Genomic DNA, 13,867 nt, shown 5'->3' with positions numbered 1-13,867 from the left:
AAAAGCACTACCTACATAGGCAAAACTTGGTATTGCATAATTCATATAAATTTGAAACCCCTCCCCCCAAATATTAATTGGAAGATGAAAAACATGAAAGGTTAATAGAAAAAACACCAAAATACTGAAAATATTGCTGGTCGATTACAATTTTTAAGCGGCAACTATACACAGCCATGATATGCTTTATAAATGTGAGATAAAGGTATAACTGTCTAAAAAATCCATGATGTCACACATTTTTTTCTTCATCTGGAGTACAAAATATTTTGTCATAAAAATGGTAAAGATTTAAAATGATAATAAATGCAGCAAAACAAGTGTAGTGATGTCACTTTTTTGTGTATTTTTTTTTCTTTTTTTGTTTTTTGTTTTTTTTTAAATTTCAAGGCAAGGCACGTAATGTGGACATTATATCTTCGTGCAAATTAGGATTACTGGAAAGAGTATTTTTAATTAAAAATTTTAAGAGACATTGAGGCAACATGTGTCTGCCCATGCACACTACGGATCTGTCAATGCAAGAATGTGTTGAACAAGGCTAACGTCTGAAAGCACCATGCAAGTTTGCAGCACCCTGATGACACGTGTTTGCTCAAGAGTGCATTTTTATATCCTACACCCTGGTATTCCCAGTTTGTAAACTATAAGCTTTTCCCTCGTGCCATGGATTGCCTGCCTCTTTGTCTCTATGATGCAGATTTTATAGAACCTTTTGTACACCCTATGGGTTCTTGATGCAACCAGTAATTTTAAATAAATAAATTCTACCTCCGAGGAGGCTGCAGCTAAACCAACATAAGTGCTGTGTTTTCATTAATTTTTTTTTTCTCAAGCACATGATTTGTCTTGATTTAATGCCTTTTCAGTGCCCTCAAAAACTGAGGGGAAAATAAATTCGTTCAAAATTATTTTAAATTCTTTTTAATCCCCTCAATTTAGAGTCCAAGGGCTGAAGGACTTATAATCATGATTCCCCTTTAGATATAAATTTATAAATTGCACTTGCCTCTGTTAAGTGTTTCTTTTGTGGGGAAAATATTATATTAATTTTTACTGTTGCATGCAGAGATAACACTTCACCTACATAGAGGCATTTCTTCCATAGAGCCTTTGTGTTCAAACTGTTTTTTTTTTTCCTTTTTTCTTTTTCCTTTTTTTTTTTTTTTTTGAAATTTTTTTTAAGATTTCAAACTGGGTTACACACTGGAAAAGGCTGGGTTAAGGGCCAAAATTTAATAGGTCTGTACTGATAACTAAAGGCTACAGAGATTTTTATATATATATATATGTATATATATATATATATATATATATATTTTAACTTTTAGAAATCAGAGTGCTTATAAAATGGCTGGCTCATGGCTCTGTCACCCAGCACCTCTGACGCCTCCTCCTAGCCTTTGTTGGTGAGATAACCAGGAATAGTGATTCCATGCGTAAACAACAAGAATACTAAACCAATAAAACTAGCTTATCATGCAAATATTAAGGCATCTAGAAAGTCAGTTAAAATATATTGTCATAGAGACAGAACATCTATTTCCCAGCGGACTTCATGTAACAAAGGCTACGTTGCAGGGGCTGCGATCTGCGATTTACCATCAGTGAAATAGCATCGACCCTTTTTATGTCGTTACAGTCTCAACCTGAAGGGAATTAGTGATTGTAAGTGCTGCAATTGCTGCTCTGTTATCTTCTTTCTTCAGTTTCTTTCCTTTCTCCTTTTGTTTTGTTTTGTTGTCCAGGCTTCCTCGGTTCCTTTTTTTGTTTTGTTTTGTTTTTTTTTTCTTAAATTTTCTGAAACTATTGTAATTTTGTTTTCCCTCAGTTGCTCGTTTCTGCTTGAAGGAAAGGCTCTCCGATTATGTTCAAACCGTAATTTTGGACATTTGCCGGTAGGATGGGTGTCCTGTTTGACACTTGGAAGGGAACCAAGCTAGCCCAGGTACCAGGACTGTTGAGAGGGACAACAGGAAGGGGGGAGAAAAAGAAAACAAACAAACATAATGTTAAAATCCACAGCAATAACAGAAATACAATTTCCAATGCATCATATTCTACTATCACTTTTCTTTTCCAAAATTATCGTCTAACAAGATAGATACGCTAAATTAAACATATCATACCTACAAAAAGAAGAAAACACACACAATGTTAAAATCTATAACATATTAGAAATACAACTTGGGATGCATCAAATTTCTATCACTTTTTTTTTTCAAAATTAGTCTAATGAGATGGATATACTCAACTAAAATATCATGTCTACATGCAGTATATGATCTGGTTCTTCCATGACAAATAAAGACTAAACTGTGAGACAAAGTTGGGGCACAGAGGCAGTTATTGAATTCCTAATTGATGGAGTATATTCTTTCTAAAATATTTGACCCACTTAGATGTAAGTTGCAGGGGTTTTTTTTGTTTGCCCTTTTGCTTTTTTCTTAAAGCATGAAAGAGAAGAGGGACAACAGTGTTCTAGAATAACACCAGCATACCAGCTGTGCTGTAATCTTGCCTTAGGTGTAATTTATAAGTAATTCCATGACAAATGAATTTTAATTTTTTACCTGTCTATTGCATTGACCAAAATTAACAGATGTAAAGAAAGATATTTCCTTACCCCTCACATTAAGAAAAGAAAAAAAAAACTTTTATAGGTAGATCCATGAATAACATGTATTTGAAATGCCTAATTATTAAGTCTATCTTTTTTAGTGATGATCAAACAAATGAAAATCATAGACCCCAACTGGGACACGACTGTTGGTTCTCTACAGGACACCCACTGGAAGAGGAAGCTTTGAGGGAAAGGCACAAGGGCCCTGACTCAGGTTTATTAGTTCTGGGGCTCTTCAGTGGGTTTCTTATCCTCCCCTAGGACTTAGTTTCAGACAAAAAACATTTGCTTCCAAGACAAGTTTGCTTCCATGGGCTGTCAACAAAAGTGTGAGCACTAGCTAGTGGTCCCCATCTGTGAGGAGCAGTCCTCGACCCCAGGGACTGGTCAGGGCAGTGGATGGCTGTGTTGGAGTGGGTAAGCACAGGGGATTCCTGCCTCCCTCCCCCAGCTCTAATACCACCTTGACTGGATTTGGAGTTTTTAGAAAAAAGTTTGAAAGACAGCTCTCCAGCTGTTGAATCCAGTTCTCTATTGGCATAAGCTCTTATAAAGAAGCACTGCAGGGAATAACACAGTATCAGAGGCACCTCTCACAAACAACCACACTGTCCATTTGGGGTACACTGAAATGAGGTATTAATAGGCTGATAACATTCATCTGAGAATGAATGTGAGCTACATAGCAACTGCATCAATAAACAAGAATCAAGACAATATGGAGGCAATTTCATATCCAGTCTTCGTCAAGGACTGGCATGGAGACATTGTTCCATCCTTTTTTTGTTTATTAACATTTTGAGAATTGTACAGTGAAATGAACGTGATGATTGTAATCATCAACCTAGACATTCACTCAAGTGTTCATACTTAAATTCTCAGACCACAAAATCCTATATGGAATATTGACCCCAAGTAACAATTCTGGATTAAAAAGAAGATATATAATTGGTTTTCACGCTGCTGAAATCTTGGTATGCAATGTGGCTTACTTACTGCTATACGTCTAGACACTTTTTCTGAGTTATTTTTTCAACAGATGCAAATCACAATGACTTTTTATTCTCAATGAATTGTAGGATTAGGCTACAGAACACTAGACTGCCAAATGCTATCATTCTGTTGCTAACCATTAGTAGTATCAGATCCAACAGCTGCCAGATGAACAATAATATTTTATATAAATCCATCCACTATTTTAAATCACACCCAACATGCTGGAAAGGTGGTAGTCACAACTACATGCACTCATGTATGTTATTATCTGATCCTCTGAATTCAGATATATCTGAATTCAAAAATCAAAGATTATGAGCACAAAAAACATTCAATTATGCAGAAGTAATCACAAACTGCAAAGTGATATCCTCATTATCTATAAAACATCATAATTCTAGGGACATTTTTGAAGTCCTGTCTGTAAGACTTAACTGTGTCCCAATATTTCTCTGTTCCTACACACATCTTCAACAATTTATTTCTGTGGTCTGCTTCGTGATTGAGAACAATGTTATGTAATACATCAAGGAACTCATTTTCCCCTCAATTGTGCTTCCATAGAGTTCTACTGCAGCATTTGTTGCTTTACAGGTATTTGTATCTATGATGATCTTACTGGCTAAGAGGTTAAGGTATATAGAAAAAAATGACTTGGTCTTAATCTTTCCTTACCATCTGGCTTTAGCTGGTGCTAAGCCTTTCTTACATAAAACAAATTAAGAAAATAGATATCTATTATTGCTATCCTGAGGTAAGTGGCCTGTATCAAAACCAGAAAGATTACTTCAAATAGATAATCCTTGACAGTAAAAGACAATGTCGACAGCAAGCTAACTGCTTTGCAAACTCAGCAAGAATCCCAAATTAAATAATTAAATAAAGTTTGTTATTTGGGGATTGCATGCTGTAGGGCCATAATGTACAATACAACAGTCAAAACTAGATGTGACTCCTTAAATGGACCAGTCTGCCACATGACAGTAGAAGAGACAAGATCCCGAGGTTTATTTCCCAATGGCTTCCCTAGTCAGTTCTTTCTAAAGATATATGTCATCATTCTTGGGGAAATGTACAATAAAATAAATTTATGTTAGTCACTAACAGGATTCCTGCTGTAGAATGTCTAACAAATTAAATTTAAATGTTTATTTAAACCTTTCAAACCTCCCACCCTACATTATGACCATATCAAAATTGCAGTATATAATATATTTGTCAATACTCTTTATGAATCTTCAGGGGGAAACAAATTTTAAACATTAACACTATGCAGACCCCATATAGGAGTTTTACAAGTCTCTGATTGCCAATTTGTAGGTTAAGTTCAGAACTATAAGGCACAAACATTTTTAGAGCTCTTTTGACAGGCCCATTGGAAAAAAAATGGCAAAATTATTTCAAAGACTGCTACAATGTAAAGGATGAAGTTTAATCTGACAGAATAATCCAGGTCACTTAATGTCAAAAACACAACATTACAACTATTCAAGCAAAATAGTAGTGCTTTTTACAGTTAAGTAGTATTTAGATTAAACCAACACACATACTATGCGCACGTGAACACACATACACACACACATTAGGTATATGTAAAGTCCCTAACTATTTTACTTCATAATGGGTTGAAAATTATCTGAATAATCATTTCAAATAAACTAAAGTTATATGAATAATCCAACACTTTGAGCTCTATGTGCAGAGACAGAAGACTGTAAGTGAAAGGATTCTAAAATATGTGAGGTCAAACCAGCAGCGTTATGAAATGCTTTCCAGCATGTATTATCTTTTTGTCAGTACATTTTCTACTTTAAAATATCCTCTCTTTAGGCAAATGGATGATGAAAACTGAAAGTACCTCTTTTAGGAAAATATGTTGGCTGTAACCATTAGAAGAAGAAAGGAAAAAAATGAAAATATTTTGTGAAAAACCAGGCTCCCCAAAAGCACAGCTCATCCGAGAACTTCTGCTGTCTATATAATGAAACATTTCATTAAATACAAAATAAACCAGAGCTAAAATCAAACTTCCCAAAGGGAAATGTCTGATGTCAGGGGAGAACATTTCGGTCTCCAAAAATGCAAAGTTTTAAATAAACTATTTTGGACCTGAAGATGCATTAGCAGCAGGTCGTGGTCCTGCCAGGTTTTATGCTGATAAGACTATCTCTGATTATTGTGTTTTCTTCTAGGTTTCACTCTTGAAGAAACAAAATTCAGTGAGACTTTGTTGCTACGGGAAAAAATAAAAACTCATGGAATAATCTCATCTGTGGAACCAAGGAGAGCCAGCCATGACATGGCAGCTGAACGTCAGCTGCTTCGTGTGAGTCAGGTGACTAGATTGAGCCGAAGGGGGGAAATGCCAGAGATAACCGTGCTGAGGAGCAGGTCTCATCTCTGACACTGTGCATGTGTCACATCCCTTAACTCTTCCGTGAACTCCTGAAATGGCCATCATTAACTCTGTTTCCACAGACGAGGCAACAAAGCCAAGTCTAGATGCTTGACCAAGTCTCCCACCTAACATTTAGATATCAATCAAGCTCCCTGGGATTCCTGTGGTCATCTCACTGTATTACATTTCCTGCCTAGGAAATTAGATGATGACTCAACATTAGAAAAATACTTTGGAGCAGAGTTTCCAAAGGAAAATGTATTTTGCTTAAAGAGCCAATATGTTTCCCATGTTCCACACATAATGTAGTTGATACTGAGATGTTTGCTCAGACAATGTGACTGGTTTGCGTGTCCAAGCGATCTGATATTCCATGTATTCATGGCTTCTGAGACTAAGACTATTTCAAATTGAAGTCCCATGAAAGGTCTACCAAAAGTTTGGGGGAAATGAATTATTTTAAAAAATATGTATGTACATATTTCAATTTTTGTCATCAAAATAAATTTAACTGGAAAACCTAGGATGTAGAGAGAACAGAAAGCACGCTCTGGTTCATTAGCAAGGACAGGGCTAAGTCAAAGTCAAAAGCTGGCCACTTCTCCAGGTCTCTCAGAAGGGCAGCAGGAACCCAATGAGTTGCCCATTCTACTGTTAGGCAAGAGCAGCTGGACAAAGAAGAAGCGAGCTACAAACTCAGAACAATTTTATTCAACGGAATAAGCTGAAAGAGGCCCGCTACCAATGTATACAGAGGATGAACATGTGGCAGAGAACAAGAATTCTCTGGCAGGTTAGGTTTATATAGCATTAAGCAGCTGAGTGTGATGAGCGGGAGGGTGTTAGGTGCAGCTGAGCCGGTGTGTGTGGGCTCTTCCCACAGTGGACTTCTCTTTCTGCAGACTGCCTGGTTGGGCAGCAAGGTTTGGTGAGCAAGGACAGAACACAGGGGAGCAGTTGAGCTGACAGAGAAAGAATGCCAGGGGCTGCTTTTTGTCCTTGTTCCATCAACTACTGCCTCCCAGGTTCTGTATCAACAAGAAGCTGGAGTGAAGAATTAGAGCCAGGAATCAAACTCAGGTTCGTTAACGAAGAACACAGGCATGTGAGCCTAAAACCCTACTCCCTAAGCCTATCTTATATTCCATTTTCCATGAGTGCTTTGAACTTGGACCAGATTAAGAGGGAAGCATATACCTATTTCTTTCTTCTTAAAATGTGATATACTATTTACATGTTTCCTATCCTAAACTGACTGAAATAATTGGTATAAGGAGTAACTGAATTTCTTTCAATGAGTGAATAACAGAATATTGTTCTCAAGCATTCCCACAAAATATGGTAGTTATGTTTTTAAAAAAAAAAAAAAAAAAGCATTCTGGGGCCCCGGCGCGGTGGCGCAGTAGTTAAGGTCCTCGCCTTGCACGCCAGGGATCCCATATGGGCACCAGTTCTAATCCCAGGCAGCCCCGCTTCCCATCCAGCTCCCTGCCTGTGGCCCGGGAAAGCAGTCGAGGACAGCCCAAAGCTTTGGGACCCTGCACCCGCGTGGGAGACCCGGAAGAGGTTCCTGGCTTTGGATTGGCATAGCATCAGCCGTTGCGCTCACTTGGGGAGTGAATCATCGGATGGAAGATCTTCCTCTCTGTCTCTCCTCTCTGTATATCCGCCTTTCCAATAAAAATAAAATAAATCTTTAAAAAGAAAAAAAAAAAAGCATTCTGTGTATTCTAGGCAAAAAGGACCAGGCCCTCACTCACCACCCAAGAACAATAGAGCAATAGAGTGTCAAGTATAAGCCAATAAAATCTTCAAGTTGGGTTAGAAACAAAGTTGCAACCTTCACTTTACCTAACAGTCTTAAGTGATTCAGACAGTAAAAGCTTTTTCGAGAAAAGCAAAACTCGGTTATTATTAGCTTGTGTTTATTTGATAATGGATTGGGCAATCCATTTGTTGATTTACAAAATCTCAAGGTATCTAGCTTGCTAATTCTTTCCTGGGAATAATAGTATTACCCATTCAGATTTCACACTCTGATCTAACCATGTTTACTTTAAAGATAGTAAATATCCTCTCACAAGCTGAAAGAATAGCACTGGGAAGAAGCACAATAAACTGCACAGATTTATACATACTTCAATGTATCAGTAACGATCAATATTTATACAGAATGATAAAAATTAGTAATGCCCCAGTAAGCACAGGAAATAAATAATTATAAAATAGATATTTTAATTTAAAAGGGGCATTTTCCTTCCCAGAAAAGAAAGTTTTATACTTTCTTAGATAAACCCTTTAGTTTTATTGGTATGAGATTAACACACAGGTAGTGGTGTCTCTCCTCAGATTCATAATACAAAAAATTTCCTGAGTGATAGCTAAAAACCTGTCCAGAAAACTTGACTAGGTTGGGTTAATTAAGTACTAGTTAATTTAGAAACCATGCTATCCTTGATTATATATGTATGCATTTGAATTAGCTGTTTATGTCAAAATAACAGAAAGACTGCAGATTTCACCTTGGGAAAAAGGCTCACCTACATCAGTGGAAGAAATAGAATTCATGTTAAATCTATTAATGAATTATGCTGAATAAATTGTACTTAATAAATAAGCCAGGGGCTGGCATCGTGTGGATCAACAGGCTAATCCTCCAACTACAGTGCCAGCATCCCATATGGGTGCCAGTTCTAGTCCTGGATGTTCGACTTCCAATTCAGTTTCTTGTTAATGGAAAACAGCAGAGAATGGCCCTAGGCCTTTGGTCTCTGTCCCAATGTGGGAGACTTAGAAGCTTCTCCTGTATTCGGACTGGCTCAGCTTTGGTTGTTGTGGCCATTTGGTGGATGAAACAGCAGATAGAAGTTCTCGCTGTCTGTCTCTTCTTACTATGTAACTCTTTCAAATAAAAATAAATCCTTAATAAATAAATAAATATTCCAGTTGTTAGTGATCATGTCGCACTTGTTACTTGTCAGGCACTGTTCTGTATGCTTTTCCTATCCTAAAGGTTTTAATCCTCATGATAAACCTATGAGAAAGTAACATTAATATTCAGATTTTATAAATGAGGAAAATGATGCTCAGAAGTTAAGAGTTTGTCCAACTTCAGTGCTGTCAGGTTAGAGAAGGATATAAAATCCTGCCATGGGGTTCTAGAACATAGATTTTTAACCACTATATTTGATCTCATTCCTCTGTTTTGAGAAACATTTTACTTTTGTTCACTAGACTACAGTTGATGCCACCACTGAATTTTACAATAAAGCTTAGGTCCGTGTCACAGCCTGAAATCCCACGGCAGGAATACTCTTGAGAGCAAACTTCAGCATAAATAACTGTGTTTTATTTATTCAGTGTCAGTTGCTTTTCATATGACTACAATATGTGCGTCTGTTTCACGCCTGCACAGAGGTGACATGCACCCATAATTCGTATCTTGGGTTCTACTTTGGAGACGATTAGACTAGAAGGAACATACACAAAGTGTTTTACACAGGTCTTGGGCTTCTTCAATTTATTTTTTCCCATTTTTACAGATCATTATTGCTATATGAATGATCCTATTTGCATGCAAGATGATTTCTAATGATTATTACTATTTGTAATAATCTGTATCGGAAAGCTCCCTGGCTAGCTCTTACCTGAACTGCGAAGTACTCTTGTGGGGTCTCTGGGAAACACCAAATACCATAAACTGCAGGTGGCTCATAGAATTATTCTAAGTGAAAGCAATAGCACTTCATAGTAATGAAAGAGAAATGTATTTGTTTCATAACTAAGTAGGTAAATAGCTTTCTTTATTGCTACTCCTTGGGGATCAACAGCTTTGAAAATAATAACATCAACACAACAGGCTAGCAAAACTCATCCATTTAAAGTCAGTTGTTTCAAACATGGTTTATTATTGGGACACGCTCGATTGAATGTTTATCATGAGTGTTAACATTTTAAAAGTAAAATAATGGCAGATACCAGCGACATATTTTTTTCCAGTGAAAAGCAAGAAAAGTTCTATGTGCGGACCACAGCAACTACATATTAAATGTACTCATTACAGTTACTGTGCTTGACTTTTTAGGGAAAAAACTTACATAATCCTGGAAGACTCTTCAACAAGGCAATCTATATACTGAAAAGCAGTAAAAATTTATTTCCTTAGTTTAAACCTAAATGAAAAGCTCCTCTCCCAAAAGGCCAAATTGAGTAGATTTTTAAAATATTAGGCAAGAAGTTTTTCAAAATGAACTGAAGAAACAAGATGAAGAATTGCTATGATCATGGTAAGTAATAAATAAATTGTAGTGCACACACACACACACACACACACACACACACACACACACACTCACACACACAGAGAGAGCAATTTGGGTAAACTCCCAGTGGGAGGTATTGCCAATTAAACACTACAGAATTTTGAGGTGAAAGTTAGCTGTTCTGTCTCCTCCCACAGCCTGAGCAGTGGACAGCCCACATGTTGATTTCCAGCCCTTTTCTCTCCTCTGTGTTTCTCTCTGCCCCGGGGCTCTTTTTCAATGCTATTGTTACAAGTGCTACTGCTCCTCTTATTTGCATAAGTGATTCTTCAACAGCAGACAAAATTCTCTACAAAACTGGTGCCTCAAAATAGTGCCTTTCACTAAAGAAAATCATCCAAGGCATACTAAAGTAAATAGAAATGCAAGTTTTATACAAAAGCAAAATGAGATCCTTTCACAAATGATTTCATTAAATCAGTATTATTTGTACAAGTTCCCCTCCAAAGGACAGAATCCATTTGTATCAGAACTATGAAGCATAAAACGAGAAATGATGAAGGAACTCAACACTTTTGGATACTGTGCCTGCTACCCTGTCCACATGTGCAAAAGATCTTCCCTCCTGTGAAACAATGTGAGCAAGGAAGAGAGCAACTCTCCCCACTGGGAATATTCAGGATCTGTGTTCTTCAGTTCCCTGAGCTTAAGTAAGTCCTCCTGTTTTATAGGTTACTATGCTTATTCTTATATTTACACATTTACAGGATTTGACATTCAGGCTGTCTACACAGAATTTCTCTTTGTATCCACCAGCAGCACTAGCAAACAGAAGACACCAAAAGCATAAGCTAAGGAAAGGTGCTGTGGCTGCCCCCACCCCCTGGAGCTGATTTTGCATGGATGTGATGCATATGTAAATATGGCACTTTACATACACCATCTTCAGATAAAGTGGGTGCTTATCACAATTCCTTTCATTGCAAAGAGTTAATGGGCAAGGTCTACATTTGGGAATTCTCTGCACCACACTCCTCCCTCTCCAGTAGCGCTGCCAAGAAATCATCTGACAGGAAACGTAAGATTAAGTTTGTCCTACCTAAGCGAACAAAGAGTGCTCTGAACAGGCCACCAGTTTACTGCAGAGCGGGAACTTTTCTAATCCTGCTGGAATCTGCAGTGCTGCTCAGAAAATATCACGGAGAAAGTTGCTTTCTTTCCTCTAACAGCTTGTCTCTGGATCATCTCATTTCGGTCACACTACAGATCCTGCTGCTTCTCCCAGAAAGGTTAACTTAAAGCTCCAAACATAATCATGTGGAAAATGGACATTATTGATTCCTATGGTCCATTGTTCCTCCATCCTAAGTCCCTGAAGTTCAAGTTCAATCTGGAATTACATCATGTCTGGTTTCTCCTGGTTACCAGACGGCTTGAGACGTGACCACAGCTACAGAAAAAACAAACAGCTTTCTTCACGCTTCGGCTCCCCTATCGATTCAAACGTAAACTTTTTTTCTCTCTCTCAAGTATGCTTCAAGTATGGAGCATGGTTGATTTAGAGATTAAGTTCCAAATTAGATTATCTAATGGCATCTTAATGGATTGCTGACCCATTTCCTGTGGGATGGCAGCGTGCAAGTCTGGCTGGAATACAATTAATTTCTTAGGAACGGTTCTGAAGAGTGCCTAGATAAAAAGGAAACATCGTGTTGTACAAATCTTTCTTTATAAATGCAGAAAGTTAAGCAAAACTGTGACAAGTCCCGCTACAGTCTCAACATTCACATCACAGATTCTATGTGTCTGTGAAAACCGTATCAAGATCATTTTTAAGAATGACTGTCTTTTTGGTTGGGATTTCATAACAGGTGCAAATCATTTGGTTAAGAATTGAGTAATTCCTTCGAATACAATATTCGAATGCAAAGAGCAACACCAGCAAGCAGTGCTGTTACCAAACAACAGTAAAGAACAATTTTGGCTTTTGCAGCAGTCTCTGCCTTGAAGCAAAGCTTCTCCCATTCAGCTACCTTATCAGCATTTGCATCCTGGTCCCAGAGTGGTGCTAGGGGCCCAGAATGGTGTCTAAAAAGTTGAACATTTTGAACACACTTTAGAGCTGACAGCTGAAAAGGAAATTCAGCACTCTGAGAATAAAGCTCCCCACAGGAACTCCAGGAACAACCCAGCTGTTGTACTACAGTTATGTGTCAAGATAACAAACTGAGAGCAGGAAATGCTAACTGAGTGAGTTCGCAGGGACTTCCAAGTGCAATGTTGAAACACAAGTTAACTCTTCATTCCACCCTGGGACAGGACATACCGTGTTCTTATCACACACACACACACAGACCACATATATGTGGATACACACAGACACACACACAGCCCTCTGCTAGGCACCCCCTACACGTGTGTTAACATTCAAACTCATGTATGCACCTAGAAAAACACTATTTGAAACCCAATGCTGAAAATTATCCTTGTTTATATACTCACTCTTAAGTCTTCTGAGAACATAATTTTATAAAGGAAATATTACAAACACAGCAAGAAAAATGGCTGGTGGCTGAGGGTAGTGTTACGTCAACAGAGCTATAGCTACAAAATACTGTCCCCTCCTTTCCTTTCTGCCTCTCTCTCTCCTGACCAACCAGATCCAAATCACCTTTACTGGCTGCTAAATCTCTCTTGGGAAATCAAGCAACTCTCTTGAATTGCAGTAATAAACGACAATTTCTTACCAAAACATGTGTAAAGTAACTACAGAATGAAGTATTCAACTCGTGGAAAGGGGCTGCTAACATGTGTAATGTGGAAAATAGCCGGTAAAAGTCTCGTTGGTGCCATTCGATTATGGCATCAGCAGAAACACAAAAATCCTTCCAATTATTTCGGGAAAATCTTCATTTATTCATCATTTCAGAGGCTGAGCAAATGGTCTGTGTAAACAGATCCTTCAGTAACACGCGCATGTTTATTTTAGCCATCTGAAGGCTTCTTCTATGTTTATGTAAGGCATCAGACACACACAACCGCTCACTTGTGGCTTTGCATTTTCTTGAAAGGGGTGAAGGGGGAGAAGAGCAAATGAAACAATAAATCCAGTTTCTCTTTTGCATAAAGCACTCCCTCCAATGTTTCAAAATAACTTATGTTTATATTATTCCTGGACTGTCCTTCAGCTTGCTTTTTCATTCAATTATATTGCTCTTTCATATGGGATAATACAACTCATGTTCTGACTACAGTTTCCAAAAAGAAAGCCAGTTGGAGAATCAGTGCTGTATGTGTTTATATCCACATAATTCATATATGCAAAACAATGTAAATTTTCCACATAGGAGGACCAAGCACAGCACAACAGTACCTAGCTTAAGCAATTCATCTTACGCTACCCTGCTAAGAGCTGAGTCCACTCTCACTAAAGAAATGACCTCTCAATCATTCCACTCGGCCTTAACTACAATACCTGGACTTTTACTTACACAGAAAAAAATTACCTTGTCAACGTGCAAGTAACTCTCTTGCACAAGTACACACACACACACACACACGAACACACACACACGCTCACAACATTTT

At 37.8% G+C, this 13,867-nt stretch overlaps 1 protein-coding gene across 13 annotated transcripts in view; it reads right to left on the bottom strand.

The window, feature by feature from the left end:
* Window positions 1-381: 381 nt before the first annotated feature.
* Window positions 382-13,867, bottom strand: part of NFIB (nuclear factor I B) — a 449,892-nt gene continuing 436,406 nt past the window's right edge. For 11 of the 13 annotated variants that reach the window (XM_040963072.1, XM_040963071.1, XM_040963074.1 and 8 more), the window contains one exon: window positions 1,726-1,957. In XM_040963072.1, coding sequence (XP_040819006.1) covers window positions 1,828-1,957 — 130 coding nt within the window. In that variant the 3' untranslated portion in view covers window positions 1,726-1,827. Of the gene's footprint in view, window positions 1,958-9,664; window positions 9,670-13,867 lie in introns of all 13 variants that reach the window. The other 2 variants (XM_040963083.1, XM_040963084.1) reach the window with 2 other exon arrangements.

Source organism: Ochotona curzoniae, unplaced genomic scaffold (genome assembly GCF_017591425.1).
Source record: "Ochotona curzoniae isolate NIBS_2020 unplaced genomic scaffold, NIBS_Ocur_1.0 scaffold_3208, whole genome shotgun sequence".
Classification (NCBI taxonomy): Eukaryota; Metazoa; Chordata; class Mammalia; order Lagomorpha; family Ochotonidae; genus Ochotona; species Ochotona curzoniae.
Note: the sequence above shows the minus strand (reverse complement) of the source record. Positions and strands in the feature narration are given on the sequence as shown.